The 14779-nt window shown below is 38.5% G+C and overlaps 1 protein-coding gene across 1 annotated transcript; it reads right to left on the bottom strand.

Moving 5' to 3' along the window:
• Positions 1 to 9259: 9259 nt before the first annotated feature.
• LOC137490448 (uncharacterized) lies at positions 9260 to 14247 on the bottom strand. The gene is made up of 2 exons (XM_073918541.1): positions 14067 to 14247; positions 9260 to 13909 (listed from the first exon to the last, which is right to left on the bottom strand). Exon 2 carries the CDS (start codon positions 13896 to 13898, stop codon positions 13032 to 13034), a length of 867 nt encoding a protein of 288 aa, XP_073774642.1. The 5' UTR covers positions 13899 to 13909; positions 14067 to 14247; the 3' UTR covers positions 9260 to 13031.
• Between the last annotated feature and the right edge of the window lie 532 nt (positions 14248 to 14779).

Genomic DNA, 14779 nt, shown 5'->3' with positions numbered 1-14779 from the left:
TTTTGATTTAATGGCTAACTCGTATGAATTCGTACAATTTAGTACGATTTGCTCATCACCCAATGACAGTTGGGGTTAGGGGCAAGGTTGGGTGCCATGCCTCCTTTTTAAAATCATACATTTTTGTACGAATTCGTACGAATTAGCCACTAAACTGACAAAACGTAAAATACTTACGTTTCCTCGTGAAATCAGGCTCTTTGGACTTGTGGGGAGAATTGTAGTGCTCAGAGGAAACCCATGCGAACACAGGGAGAACATGCAAATTCCACACAAAATTTCGAATGGCCTCTAAATTAGCTCGAATCAGAAAAAGTTCAATCAGAATCGAATCAGAAAGTTGATCCACTTCTTAAAGTTATGTAAACTCTAATGGTTCTTTACACACACACACACATACATACATCTGCACAGGAAACTTTATGTAACATTAGACTGCCAGTTAGTCACATGATACTACCTCCCTGTATACTATGTCACTGTCACTTTATATTAATTATCATGTTTACAAGCTTTTTTTGCACTATATACTGTTCTATATTTATAACTCTGGTTTGCACTCATTGCCATATGCCCTTAATGTAATTGTAGTTTACAATTTTTTATTCTTTATGTGTGTTTTAGATTACATTTTATGTATATTTTTAAATTACATTTCATGGATAATTGTATTTATTGTAAATTATTTCTAAAACTCTACTTTTTGTATTAATATTAAATGTTAGGCACCTAGGTTCTGAGAGTTTCGATTCTCTGCATGTCCTGTACATGTGGTTGAATTGACAATAAAGCTGACTATGACTTTAATATAAAAACAATATCATGTGTGAATTTTTCTCTTTTTCAGTTTTTGTTGCTCAACTTTATTTTCTGATGGAGTTTGATCATTTTTTCTGCTTAAAATGAACATTCACTATTTATAATGGCCTGGCACTTTCCTGAAAGCCTAATGGCTTCCTGATTGTGGTTATTTTGTAGAGGATAATTGCTCGTAATATGTTATAGTGGTACTTATACTGCAAGATTAATAATTTTATTTTAATTGATTTACATTTAAAAGTGACAAATGTAAAGCCTAAAAACACTTTTTTCCTACAAAGAATAGTTCATCCAAAAAATAAAATGTACTCACTAACTACTCAACATTCGTATAGTTTCAAACCTTTATGAGTTTCTTTTTTCTGTTGAACACAAAAAGAGTAAAGCGTATAATTTGAAATGTATAATTTGGAGTATATAATAATATAATATAAGTTAAGCAATATTTTGAAGAAAGCTGAAAACCTGTAACCACTGACATCCATAGCTGAAAATACAAACACTGTGGGAGTCAATGGTTACAGGTTTTCAGCTTTCTTCGAAGTATCTTTTGTGTTCAACAGATAAAAGTTATTTTGAGGAAAAGGTCTTTAACAAAATATTTTTTGATCCATTTCATAAAGTGATGTAGACTCAAATGGTACTTTTTTAATAGTTAGACCTGTGTGTGTATGCGTGTGTGTGTGCCAGCATGTGTTTGGAGCCTCTAATGAGTTTCCCAGTTTATCCCAGCGTAGTGTGTATTTAGTAGTAGAGCTCAGCATGAGTTCTCTCTTTTTCTCTCGTCCTCTCTCTCCTCTTTCCCCAAGGGTCAGCCTCCTTTCACTCAAGCGTGTCTAACAAGAAGGAAAACAGAAGAGCCACTGCCCCCATAAGAAAACAGGACATCAACACACTCGATCAACCCAATGACAGCACCCACAAATCCTCATCCCTTCCTATCGCAACTCTCTATATACATCTTTCCTACAAAACCTTTACCAGCAGCTTCATCTTTATTCTTACCAACAAAAAAGAAAAACACCCTCCCATCCATCCTTCAGTGTTTTGACGTGATCCTCTGTTCTCTTTCCTCAGCATCCTTCATTGGGTCATGTAACAATAATACAACAGGCTTCACTTGTGCAACAGTTCCCACATGTCTTCAATACACTAATCATATTTGCGCAGGACATGTTTGTGTTTTCAGAAACATTTTAATCCTCATCAAAGCTGACAGTCGGAGGGGGTGTTAAGGGTGGACGACACCTCAATGGCATCCGCATGGGTAATGTGTGTACAAGCGCATGTTTACATGTTGCTTGTGGGTTGTTACGCGTGTGATAGACAAGACTCCCCTCTGCCTCAACCCACCACACTTTCCACCGCTCCCCCGGAACGTAAACAGTCTGCACCATAGGAATGTTATCCCAAACCCACTAATTTGCCTTGATTACATTAATATTTTTCAACTGAAATTGCCCTTTTCCCCTTCCTATTGCCTGTGTTTGTTTTTTTTTTCTCTCCTCCTCCTCCTCTTCTCCTGCTTGTTCATTGCGTACTCTATTAGGACTAAATTAGAGGCCATTAGCTGGCAGACGGATGCCCTGCAGTTCCGGTCTGGCTGCGAGCTGGAGCTGGGGGTTTGGTGGGTAAAGATGGGGTTACTCTCAGGAGATCCGCGCCGACTGGAGTCACACTGGGGTAAATAGGGGGGAAAGAGGGAGCGAGGTAAAGATAAAGAAAACGATAACAAGTGAGTCAAGAGAGTAATTGCTGCTTTCAGGCCTGAACAATTTCTTGTACTTCCTCCTGAAGCCGCCATTGTCTTGAGCTGTAGGATAGATGAGGTATCACAATGACAAACCAACATTGTTTGTTAGTTTGTTTGTTGGTTTGTTTGTTTGTTTTGGATAATCATAGAGGATATTAGGGTTTAGTATGATTTTGGATTATTTTTTAAATGGTTTTTGAATTCAGTTCGATTTGTAATTTGATGCGGAGTACCCCTGAAGTTAAGTTGTTGGGTTTTACCTGGTTTTACTATTATTGAATCTTTACTTTTTGTGTGTGTGAAAAAGAGTTTTGTTACTTTTTTCTATTTATTTTCTTGATGGAAAATGAAAATTGAAAATTTTCTATTAGAAAGAATGCTAATGATCTAATCTGATTCAATGATTTATGCTAAGCTAAAAGGCCTCCCGCTAGACCTGGGGTGTATTGCACAAAAGTAAGATAAGGCATTAAACTGGGATTTTGAGGCTATCCTGGCTGAATTTAGTCTTGACTAGCAGGCTAAATGAAAAAAATAAGTTACTATGGAGATTTATTCTTTGCAGCTAGTCTGCTCCACAGCAGCCTAACATGGGCTACAAGTAATCCAATGATCTATGCGTTCGTTTCATTGTCAGTGCCGCTAGAAATTATTTTGTTTTATAGTTACTCCATGCTCTTGGCTATTTACAAATATTTTCCAACCATTAAAAGTAAAATGAATTATGTTTAATTGTATTATCATTTTACATATCTTAATAAAAAATTCGTTTCAGATTTAAATATAGGGGAAATATATGAGAGAGATATAAGAGAATATAAAAAGATAGAGATAGATAAGAGAGAAAAAAATGGATGAATGATTAGCGAAAAATGCATATGCAGTGCTCAGCATAAATGAGTACAGCCCCTTTTAAAACTAGATTTTTATTCATTTCTCATTTAATATAATAATTTTGGTATATATATATATATATATATATATATATATATATATATATATATATATATATATATATATATATATATATATATATGTGTGTGTGTGTGTGTGTGTGTGTGTTGTCCACTGGTTATATTTAAGACAAAGTGAACGATTTAACTTGATACGTCTCACCTCCTATGTTTCTGTTAGATTTCTCAGATTAGTGGACGAGAGAGGTGTTTTTCAACTTGTTATCTGATTGACTCACATAGGGTTTTATCCATACTTGCATCATTGATTCTGTGATCAATTCCATGGTCTGTTAACAAATGCCACAAATGCGTACTTATCCTGACTCTTGACCATACTTAGCATACATAGCAGCTTGTTCTCATCCTGGATCAGCAAACATAACAGAATAAACCAGGGGGATCCAATCAAACTAGGTCAAGCTTGGCTTTTTCTGTTATCCTTGCTTTCTTGATTCCACTTTTGTGCAATACGTCTCTGAAGATTTGCTGAATCAATAAGAACAATTTACCTGTAGAGATTTGTAAAAAAAGCCAAATTTCAAAAAAGTGGAGTGTTTCTTTAATGTGAGGATTGGGATAGTTCACCCAAAAATGAAAATTCTCACATCATTTACTCACATTTACTGGTTTCAAACCTTTATGAGGAAGCCTATGTTTTTCCTTTTTAAGTCATCAGTTACAGGTTTCCCACTTTCTTCAAACTATCTTCCTTTGTGTTCAACAGAAGACAGATACACATAAAAGTTGGGAAGGTGTGTGAGTAAATGTTTATTTTTATCTTAAATTCCGGTAAATTAAATTTACTGTCATTTCTATTCAGATTTAAGTTCCTGTCACTAACTTTCAGATGGATTCATTTTCGATTCATGGTTTGGATTTTACCCAAAAAATATACCCAGATACTTGAGTTTACCCCATGATAAAGTCACAAGACAAGTCTTTTTTTGTTCTTCATTTATCCCTTAAAAGAAGTTTGAAATACCTGAGCATTGGTTTATAGTTATAAGAAACATTCCAATCACACCCAAGCGGCATTTAGAAGAGTATGTAAATATGTGCTGCACGCTTTCCCCTCAACAAAATAAACATACAACTGAAATTACTGCAGCGAAACGCATCTGATAATAGCGATGTGGATGTTTGCACGAATTGCTTGGTAATTCGGCACTCAGTTGGCTTCACGTTTATGTATACTGCACTTTATTCTGTAGATTGGTTTAAAGCAAGCAGCTTTACAGTATTAAACATGAAAATTCGTGTCAGGGTTGCTTTCAATTAAAATTGCACTTTAATGTTATATCATTACTTGCTGATATCAACAAATTGAACAGAGGAAATGAACTGGAGAAGATTTACAACTCAAAGAATTCAGAGCATCAGTTCTCAGAGTATACAAATGTTTACTAGCCAGATTGAAGTTTTCTACAAAGTTAACTTTGCCTAGGTATTTCAGACTCTTAAAAAAAATAAAATAAAATAAATGGTTTCACAGTCTGAATACTTGTCCATTTATGTACATATTAAAAAGTATAAACATATTAAAACGTATTAAAAAGTATCTATAATAACTCTAATATATGTAATTGAATATTACTATATGTAAAAGACTTTTAAATATTCAGTATGTCCATTTAAAACACCTCCAAAGGCCCCAAAGGATCACATTGCTGTTTTTAGTGAAGGTTTTTCAAGCTTTATTATTAATTTATTCGTTATTAATATTATTTACAAGGATGCTAACTAAAAACATAAAATAAAAATGATGTTCACTCAAAAATTACGTTTGCTGTTTGTTTAAAGTACTTGATTTAATAAATTATTTTAAATTTAGCTGAAACGACACAATTCTTGTTTTTGTTTTTTGGAGACAACTTAATTTTGTTTTGTTTTTATTGCAACAACAACAGGCTATTACAACAAATTGAAATACAAAACTGACAGAAGTATAGTACAAGCAATACAAATATTACTTTTTTGAGAAGAGAAATATAACAATTTTTAAAATAAATATAATAAAGGGTTTCCTCCGGATGATCCAGTTTCCCCCACGAGTCCAAAACATGCATTATAGGTTAATTGGGTGGGCTAAATTGTCTTTAGTGTATGTGTGTGAATGAGTGTGTGTGGGTGTTTCCCAGTGATGTGTTGCAGCTGGAAGGGCATCTGCTGCATAAAACATATGCTGCTTAAGTTGGCGGTTCCTTCCGCTGTGGCGACCCCTGATTAATAAAGGGAGTAAGCTCAAAAGAAATGAATGAATAAACTTAGATGATTTATGTTCAATCCACTTGAATTTGTAAAAACGAATAAGTTAATTATTTCCTTCATGTTGTCCCAACACAAATCTATTGTGTGGAACCAAGCATTTTTTTTACTAAGTGCTTTGGTTTACCCATAAGATTGTCGCAGAAAAGTTCTTTTTTGATCATCATTTAGGAATAAAAATAAGTTTAAAATCCCTGAGCATTGCTTTACAGTTTTTTGAACATTCATATGATGGCCAAGCTGTTGAAAGCACAGACATTGCAATTGTATGTTCCTACTGTAATATGAATTTGATTTCAGGAATTGTTGTTTAAATTCTATTTTAAGTATTGATAATTTCCTCAGTATATACAATACCCCACTCAAGTTTATATAGTTTGACTGAGTACAGGTTGTGTTCAGTGAGTATTTCCTCTGGCCACAGAAGTTCAACAGCAGGTGCTGTTCTGTTTTCTGACTTGAGTACAGCAGCTGCTCTAGGGTGGATGAGCATTCTTTTTTTCCCCTTTTTACCACAATCATATTACCATGCAGACCTTATCCACTCCACTGTTACTGACCACAGGTGGTTCTTCCATCCCAACACTACATATTGATGCTGTAATGTCATTCATCCACTGATGGTGTGTACAGACACCGAATCAGCCTCTAAAAGTCAGGAAAAGCAAAAGGTGTATAAAATGTCAGGCATAATAGTCTTTTTAGGAACTGATATGCCTTGAATTCTTGAGGCGATTAATTCGTGAGATATCCCAATTTCACAAGGTTTTTTGCTCTCTGATTCCCTGCCAGCTGGTCGGTGAAGGGTTTACTATCAGTTGAGTCTGCGCTTCAGTGGAGAGGGTCATCTTTCAGTGGCACCTCCAATGTTTCTTTTGACTTGGAGAAAATGGGTCAAATCCAAGACGCTGAGAGCTAGAGAAATCTTGCAGAACAAAGGCAGAGCGCCAAGAGAAATTCTCCACAATCTCTGAGCTTTTTCTGTCAGGGATATACAAAAAAACAAACTAACCTTCTTTTATTTGTTTCTCTGTGCAGAGGCTTGGTTGGGACAAACAAATGATGAAGCAAACATGGAATTATTCACAATAAAAACATATTTGAAAAGCACGCACACACATACGAGTTCTTCCAAACTCCTGCACAGATTTTAATGGCCATTCCAGAGCAGTGCTGGCAAGCATTAGTAGGCTTTAGATGTCGAGTAAAACGTTTGAGTTTGGAGTAGCTTTAAAAAAGAAAGAGATTCATGTCTGTAGACCTCAGTGTCATACGCAATTATTTTGATTCCGATGTTGACATATGGACTAAATATTCCCTACTGAAAAATAAACATGTAGTTGTAATATTAGTTTACCACAAATACAAACTATCAGCATGTTTGTAAGTCCCCTTAGGGTTATTTGATTGGCTTGTTGGTTTGAATAATTCCCCTAGTCATCTGGACAGTGCTTTAGTGCTGGTTAAGGTCAGACAGGAAGACGTTTGTGTCGTGCGTGTGCTCTGCGTGTGGAGGTGCATTCAGACCAATCTGTGGGGATTTGAAGTGCTCGAATCCTGCCACTGTTATCTCTTCCAGCTTTTCCTATCTGCAGTCTGTAATTGCAGACTTCCAATCGTGCTGTTTACACAGAAGGCCGTTTTTTTTTTTCATCTTCACCCTCCCTTCCCCTCACAGATCTTTCACCATCCTTGACTTATTACTTCAGACATGCCATCGCACTCTTCCATCCAAGAAACACACTCCTATCTGAGGCTTGATGTTTTGAAGTTAAAGAGATAGTTAGATGTCCCGTTAGATATTTAAGTTTCATGCGATTGCTCATGAGTGCCCCCTATCTAGCAGAACACAACATAAAGTGTTTTAAGGGCCATGAAACCCCCTCGTTTCAGCAGGGTGTTTTCACACCTCTACTTTGGAAAAAGTCAGAAAAGTGGGCGTGTCCAGCTCTGTTTAGGGGGGAGTGTCGGAGGAACTAAAGTGGGATGGTGTGGGAGTGTATATTTGGGCACGCGCGAGTTTCAGTCAAAATACACACACATGAGAAAGTGATGGTGTTTAACCTACATGGACATCTGTAGTCGAATTATTTGCCAAATTATTAAATGTTGGACTTTAACTGCAGTTTGGCTCTTTCATTCATGCCCCTCGCGACAAACGCGATATTTGATTCGAGGATCTGCTCTAAGCGTGTATTTTTCATGCAATGTTTGATACCGCACGGCGAATGAGAGAAAAAAAAACTCTGCATTTCCCGGAAACTTAGATGCACACGGCAGGTAGTGTCAGAAAGCCGCGTGTGTTATTCCGGTCACAAAATACGGTGCTATGTTTGCACTCAGTGCAATAGTTAACTTAATTCGATACGAACAAACTGAATAAACAAAGAGCACTGGTCGCTCACTTACCAAATCTGTAGAGACAGGACAATCACCAGCAACTAGAGCCGCGCCTTTATGAAGAGGAGACTAATGTTGCAAGCGAATCCGGATTTCAGCGTTTGCAGATGAGAACAGCTCTCAGGTAAACAATGTTCCTCCTTACACACGTAAGTGTTTGTTGTCGCGCGTCGCGTACACTGTTAATCCACACGTGATCCAGCTGAGCTCTCACAGAGAGAAAATGAAAACAAAACTTAATGGCAGCAAACTATAAAAGCAACCCTTCACGCTTGTTTTGCCAACACAACGTGGCGTCTCTGTGGCGTTAACACGGTGACACTAATGAATATTAATGAAGTTGCACAATAGAGCGCGCTGATTGGTTTGCACCAAGTCTTACTCATGCATTAATGCAACACACTGTAAGACGTAATAAGACTCACTCTGGCACAGACGCCCAGTCTGCACGCTGGAATACAACGCTATTATGTCATGGCCGTGACGCAGCTTCAAAAATTAGTTTCAAACAGGAAGTACGAATTTGCCTGAAATAACGCAAAAACAACCAATTTACACTTTTTAGTGAAATATAGGTGTCCTAATAGTGTTTTTAGCAGTGTGGGACACATATACGACTGTCAACAGCTCAAAAAATGTGTTTTGGTGTTTCGTGACCCTTTAAAAGCTGGAGGATTTCAGTAACAGCAACACTGAGATGTCCTGTGTTGAAGACAGTAACACTCAGTCGTTGAAATAAACACATCATCTGAAGTTTCTGAAGTCTATTACATGTCTTGAAGTGTTTATTTCCTCTCTAAACATGTAATGGTGCAGACTTTTGAGCATCACTTTATGCAAACATTGAGTTCTTGAACCTTTCAAAAAAAAGTTGTGCACCATATAGAATTAAATTTAGAATGTTTCTAAGTGCTTTTAGAATTAATTAATTGGCAAATTTAAATATCATTAAAATTAAGTAGCAAACGGTTTGCAGAATTGTAATTTAAATGTATGGGCAATACTAAATTAAAGTAAACAATACTACATACTGCTGTCAATTAGGGCTACACAATTAATTAAATTCAATTCAATTCAATTCAGCTTTATTTGTATAGCGCTTTTACAATGTAGATTGTGTCAAAGCAGCTTCACATAAATGGTCATAGTAACTGGAACAGTGTGGTTCAGTAACTGGAACAGTGTGGTTCAGGTTTTAGTGTTTAAGTTCAGTTCAGTTCAGTTTAGCTCAGTTCAGTGTGATTTAATCATTACTGAGAGTTCAAACACTGAAGAGCAAATTCATCGATGCGTAGCTCTACCAATCCTGAACCATGCGAGGCAGTGGCGACAGCGGAGAGGGAAAAAAAACTTCACCTGATGGGAGTGAAGAAAAAAAACCTTGAGAGAACCAGACTCAGTTGGGCACGACCATTTTAATTTCTCCGCTGGCCAAAAGTCTTGTGCAGAACTTCATTCGCCGTGGTTTATGCTGGAAGATGGCCTCAATGAAGACTCGTCTGTCCCTGGAGCGTCGCTGGAATCAGACACATGTTCTCCACTCCCCACGACCATCAGCGCAGCAGCAGCTCAGGATATGGCCTGGTCCCGGATATGGAATCCTTGGGATCATCACGTCGCTGGTCTTGGATCCAATCAGTGACTCCGCCTAATCTGAGGACCTCGGGATGAGTATCCCCAGGTGAAAATAGAGAATAAAGAGAATAATTAGCGTAGCTGCTGTTCATAGTGTATATAGGCAAGATGCAGAAGCCAGTGTGGAACCCGCTAGGTGATGCATTGAGTGTATGCTTTACTAAACAGATAGGTCTTTAATCTAGTTTTGAACTGGGAGAGTGTGTCTGAGCCTCGGACATTACCAGGAAGGCTATTCCAGAGTGTAGGAGCCATGAAAGAGAAGGCTCGACCTCCTTTACTTGATTTTGCTATTCTAGGTACTACCAGAAGCCCTGAATTTTGAGATCTTAAGGAGCGAGTTGGTTCGTAGCGAGACAGAAGGTTGGTTAGATAAACAGGAGCTAGATTATTTAGAGCTTTATAGGTGAGAAGTAATATTTTAAATTCAATACGAAATTTAACAGGCAGCCAGTGTAAGGAGGATAAAATTGGGGTTATATGATCATATTTTCTAGACCTGGTCAGAACTCTGGCTGCTGCATTTTGTACTAATTGAAGTTTGTTAATAGAGGATGCTGGGCAGCCAGCAAATAGAGCATTACAGTAATCCAGTCTCGAAGTCATAAAAGCATGGACTAGCTTTTCTGCATCTGAGATGGATAGCATATTTCGTAATTTAGCGATATTTCTCAGATGAAAGAAGGCAGTTTTTGTGACATGGGATATATGGTTTTTAAAAGTTAGATTGCTGTCTAATATGACACCCAAATCTTTTATAGTAGAGCTAAAGCTAACTTTGTATCCCTCTAATTGTAAATTGAGTTGCGAGATCTGCTGTGTGCAAGATTTAGGCCCAATAAGTAATAATTCTGTTTTGTCGGAGTTTAAGAGAAGAAAATTGTTGGTCATCCAGTCTTTGATGTCTTTGATACACTCAGTTAGTTTAGAAAGTTCAGACGTCTCGTCAGGTTTAGTGGAAATATATAATTGAGTATCATCTGCATAGCAGTGAAAGCTGATCCCATGTGTTCTAATAATGTCTCCCAGAGGTAGCATGTAAATTGTAAACAGTAAAGGGCCTAAAACTGATCCTTGAGGCACCCCATACTTTACTGGGCTGACTTGTGAAGGCTGTCCATTAATATTCACAAACTGGTAGCGGTCAGTTAAGTATGACTTAAACCATTGTAGAGCCTGTCCCTGGACACCTGTAGACTTTAAGCGATTTATGAGGATATTGTGGTCAATGGTATCAAATGCCGCACTAAGATCGAGTAAAACTAATAGCGAGACGCACCCTCGGTCAGCAGCTAAGAGTAAATCGTTGGTTATTTTCACTAAGGCGGTTTCTGTACTGTGGTGAGCCCTGAAACCTGACTGAAACACTTCAAAAATATTGTTCGTCTGCAGATAAGAGCATAATTGAGTGGAAACAACTTTTTCTAGTATTTTAGACATAAATGGAAGATTAGAAATAGGCCTATAGTTAGCTAAGTTGTTGGTGTCTAGTTGCGGTTTCTTAATAATAGGCTTAATAACAGCTAGCTTGTAAGAGTTTGGAACATGGCCTATAGATAAAGAAGAGTTGATAATGTTAAGAAGAGGTTCTCCTATAGCAGGTAGCAGCTCTTTCAGTAATTTTGTTGGAATTGAGTCCAGCATACACGTAGCTGGTTTAGAGCTATTTATAATTTTTACTAACTCTTCATGTTCTATGATTTTGAAGCAGTGTAGGTTATTATTATGATTTAATGAAATATTTACAGGATTTGGAGTATAAGCCAGTGCAGAAAGTTTGGCATCTCCTATTTTCTGTCTAAAGCCTTCTATTTTATTACTGAAAAAATTCATGAAATCATCACTACTAATTTGCGGTGGAGTAGTTTGTTCCAAGGATGACCGATTATTTGCTAATTTAGAGATGGTGTTAAATAAAAATCTAGGATTGTTATGATTATTTTCTATCAGTTTGCGCAGGTGCTCGGTCCTGGCAGATTTTAGAGCCCTCCTATAGCTGGACATACTGTCTTTGTACGCAATTCTAAAGACCTCTAAATTAGTTTTTTTCCATTTACGTTCCAGGGCGCGGGTTGCTGTTTTGAGCGCACGAGTATGACTATTATACCATGGTATAGTTTTAATCTCTCTAGCCTTTTTTAATTTGATGGGTGCCACAGTATTTAGTGTGCTAGTAAAGATGGCATCCATACTGCTGGTTACTACATCAAGATCATTTGAGTTTGCGGGTGCATTACGAAATAGAGAGAGATCAGGTAAGTTATTTATAAATTCATCTTTAGTTGACGGAACAATAGTTCTACTAGGGCGGAGTATTGGAGCGTGTTTGCTGATTTCAGGTAAACATAGCTTATATAGTAAGAGGTAGTGGTCTGTAATATCATCACTTTGTGGTATAATGTCTACGTCAATAACCTCGATTCCATAAGACAGAATTAGATCTAATGTATGCTTTAAGCGATGGGTTGGACCCACAACGTTTTGCTTTATCCCAAGTGAGTGTATTAAATCCATAAACGCGAGCCCTAATGTATCGTTAGCGTCATCTATGTGGATGTTAAAGTCACCTACAATTAGCATTTTATCAGTTTTGACTAGTAAGTCAGAAATAAAATCAGAAAATTCTTTTAGAAATTTGACATAGGGTCCTGGGGGTCTATATATGGTGATTAAAGCGAGAGATAACAGGTTTTTGTATAGTATCTGGAAGCTGAACATTAAGCGATAATACTTCAAAGGAGCTAAACATAAGTCCGTTTCTCTGTTTAATATTAAGGAAATCACTAAAGATTGATGCAACTCCACCACCACGACCAGTTTGACGAGCCTCATGTTTATATAAGAATCCTGGAGGAGTTGCTTCATTTAAGCTAATATAGTCATTTTGTTTCAGCCAGGTTTCAGTGAGACAGAGTGCATTAAGATTGTTTTCTGTTATTATTTCATTAATGATAAGTGCTTTAGGTGCAAGTGACCTGATGTTTAGGAGACCAAGTTTTACGAAATTTGTATTTTCACTTTCTACTGGTTTTTCTGGTTTGATTCTTACTAGATTTTTCCTGGAGCACACAGTACGTTTATTTCTTAATCTAATAATACGAGGAACAGACAAAGTCTCTATAGGATTCGCCAGATATGCGTTACTGATGTTTAAGTGGGTTGAACAAGAGTCTAGGTGGCTATAGTGTGAATTTTGTGAATTTTCACATGGTGCGAAGTAGTCTGGAGATGTTGTCCGACAGGAGTTCAGCTCCGGCTCGACTGGGGTGCAGGCCGTCAGGACGGAAGAGCCTAGGACGCTCCCAGAAAAGATTCCAGTTATTAGCAAAGAGCAATTTCTGTTCTTTACACCATGTTATTAGCCATTCATTCAAAGCTAAAAGTCTACTGAACCTTTCATTTCCTCGGCGGTAGGTAGGAAGCGGCCCAGAAACGATGATCTGCGTGGCGGGCGAGGTGCGTCGAACCGTCTCGATCAGGCTCCTGAAGTCCTTCTTCAGGATCTCCGACTGCCGGAGCCCGGTGTCGTTTGTCCCCACGTGGAGGACAACGGCACCAGGGCTCTCGGCAGCGCCCAGGATGGTTGGAATCTGTGTAGAAATATTTCTCACACGGGCACCAGGAAAGCAGAAAGTACGTACTTTATTACCTTTTGAGGAGGCGGCACGGACGTGACGAACGATCGAGTCACCGATGATGGCCACATCGGGACCCGACTCGCGGAGAGGGGAGAAGCGGTTCTCCGTGGAGATCTCGAACACAGGCGGAGACGTTCTGCCCCGGGATCTGGGAAGCACCTTGCGCGGCTGCACCCAGGCGCCGTGGTAGCCGGGTGTCGGCGTGAACGACGCCTGGCTGAGCCGCGCCCCGGGTGCGCTGGGCCTGGACAGAGAAGGACGCGGGGTTGAGGTAGAGGGAATGATGTGGTTGTAATTTCCACGTACCTTAGGTGATGAGACGGCCTTAGCATTAGGTACGACGAGAAGTCGTTCCCGTAGCCGCGACCGTCTTACCACCAGCGCGCGGATCTGGGACTCCACTTCTTCCAGCTCCAGCTCCAACGCCTCCATCGATGCTTCTCCTGCGCACAAGGACAGAGACGGAAGCGACATTTTACGGGGTAAAGAGCAAAGCCAGTAAGTCAAAAGTGTATGAGAAAAGAGGTCGGTAGCTTTAGCTGACCAGCGGCGCTAGCAGGCTAAAGCTACAAACAACAGGCGGATGCTCGAGGGACAGACCGTTTTTAAAGCAGTTTTGTTTGTATAAATGTATTAAGGGTTTGGTCACCCTAAGTAGGAGAGACAAATACTTAGCGAATGAGGAAGAATTTAATGATTAAGATTTAAATTGCGAGTAAATAGCAAGTCCAAACTTCAAGCACACAGTGTGTGACCGAACGGAGACAGTGACGCCAGTGACAGTGACGCAATTATTCGAAAACTTTGCACGCGCATTTTGTCAAGCCTTTTGTGTTGTCAGCTGTAAATCTCTTGCATCTGTTTCATGGAAGCAGTTACTCCACAAAGCCATAGTTCACTGACAAGCTGTGCAGAAATCACAAACAATGTATTTAGTGCAATCCTGAAATCGGAGATAATCATTCTGTGATTTGACAGCTGTTTGCATGCTTCTCAGTGATCTATGGCTCTGTGTTGCTGTTCTGTACATGAAATCCCCCCATTTAACACATTTTTACTCAAACTCACCTCATAATTTGTCAAGTGTCTGAAGTAAATCCTCCTGTGTCTTCATAGTTGTGTGATTATTAGTCATGTTAGATCAATGTAAAGGAGCAGGTAAATCTGCTGGTGCTGGGACAAGTGCTTGAAATTCCTTTATATTTAATTGAGTGGTGCCTAAATAACCCCTTTGTTTGAGTTCCTGGCTCTCTTTTTTGAGGTGAATTTTTCAGTTTCCGCAGAAGAGTGTTGTCTGGTTATCAGATGAGATT

This window comes from Danio rerio, chromosome 12 (genome assembly GCF_049306965.1).
Source record: "Danio rerio strain Tuebingen ecotype United States chromosome 12, GRCz12tu, whole genome shotgun sequence".
NCBI classification, from domain to species: domain Eukaryota; kingdom Metazoa; phylum Chordata; class Actinopteri; order Cypriniformes; family Danionidae; genus Danio; species Danio rerio.
Note: the sequence above shows the minus strand (reverse complement) of the source record. Positions and strands in the feature narration are given on the sequence as shown.

Excerpts from the sequence above, each read along its gene's own strand:
- LOC137490448 (XM_073918541.1), bottom strand. The coding sequence starts at position 13,898 with ATGGAGGCGTTGGAGCTGGAGCTGGAAGAAGTGGAGTCCCAGATCCGC.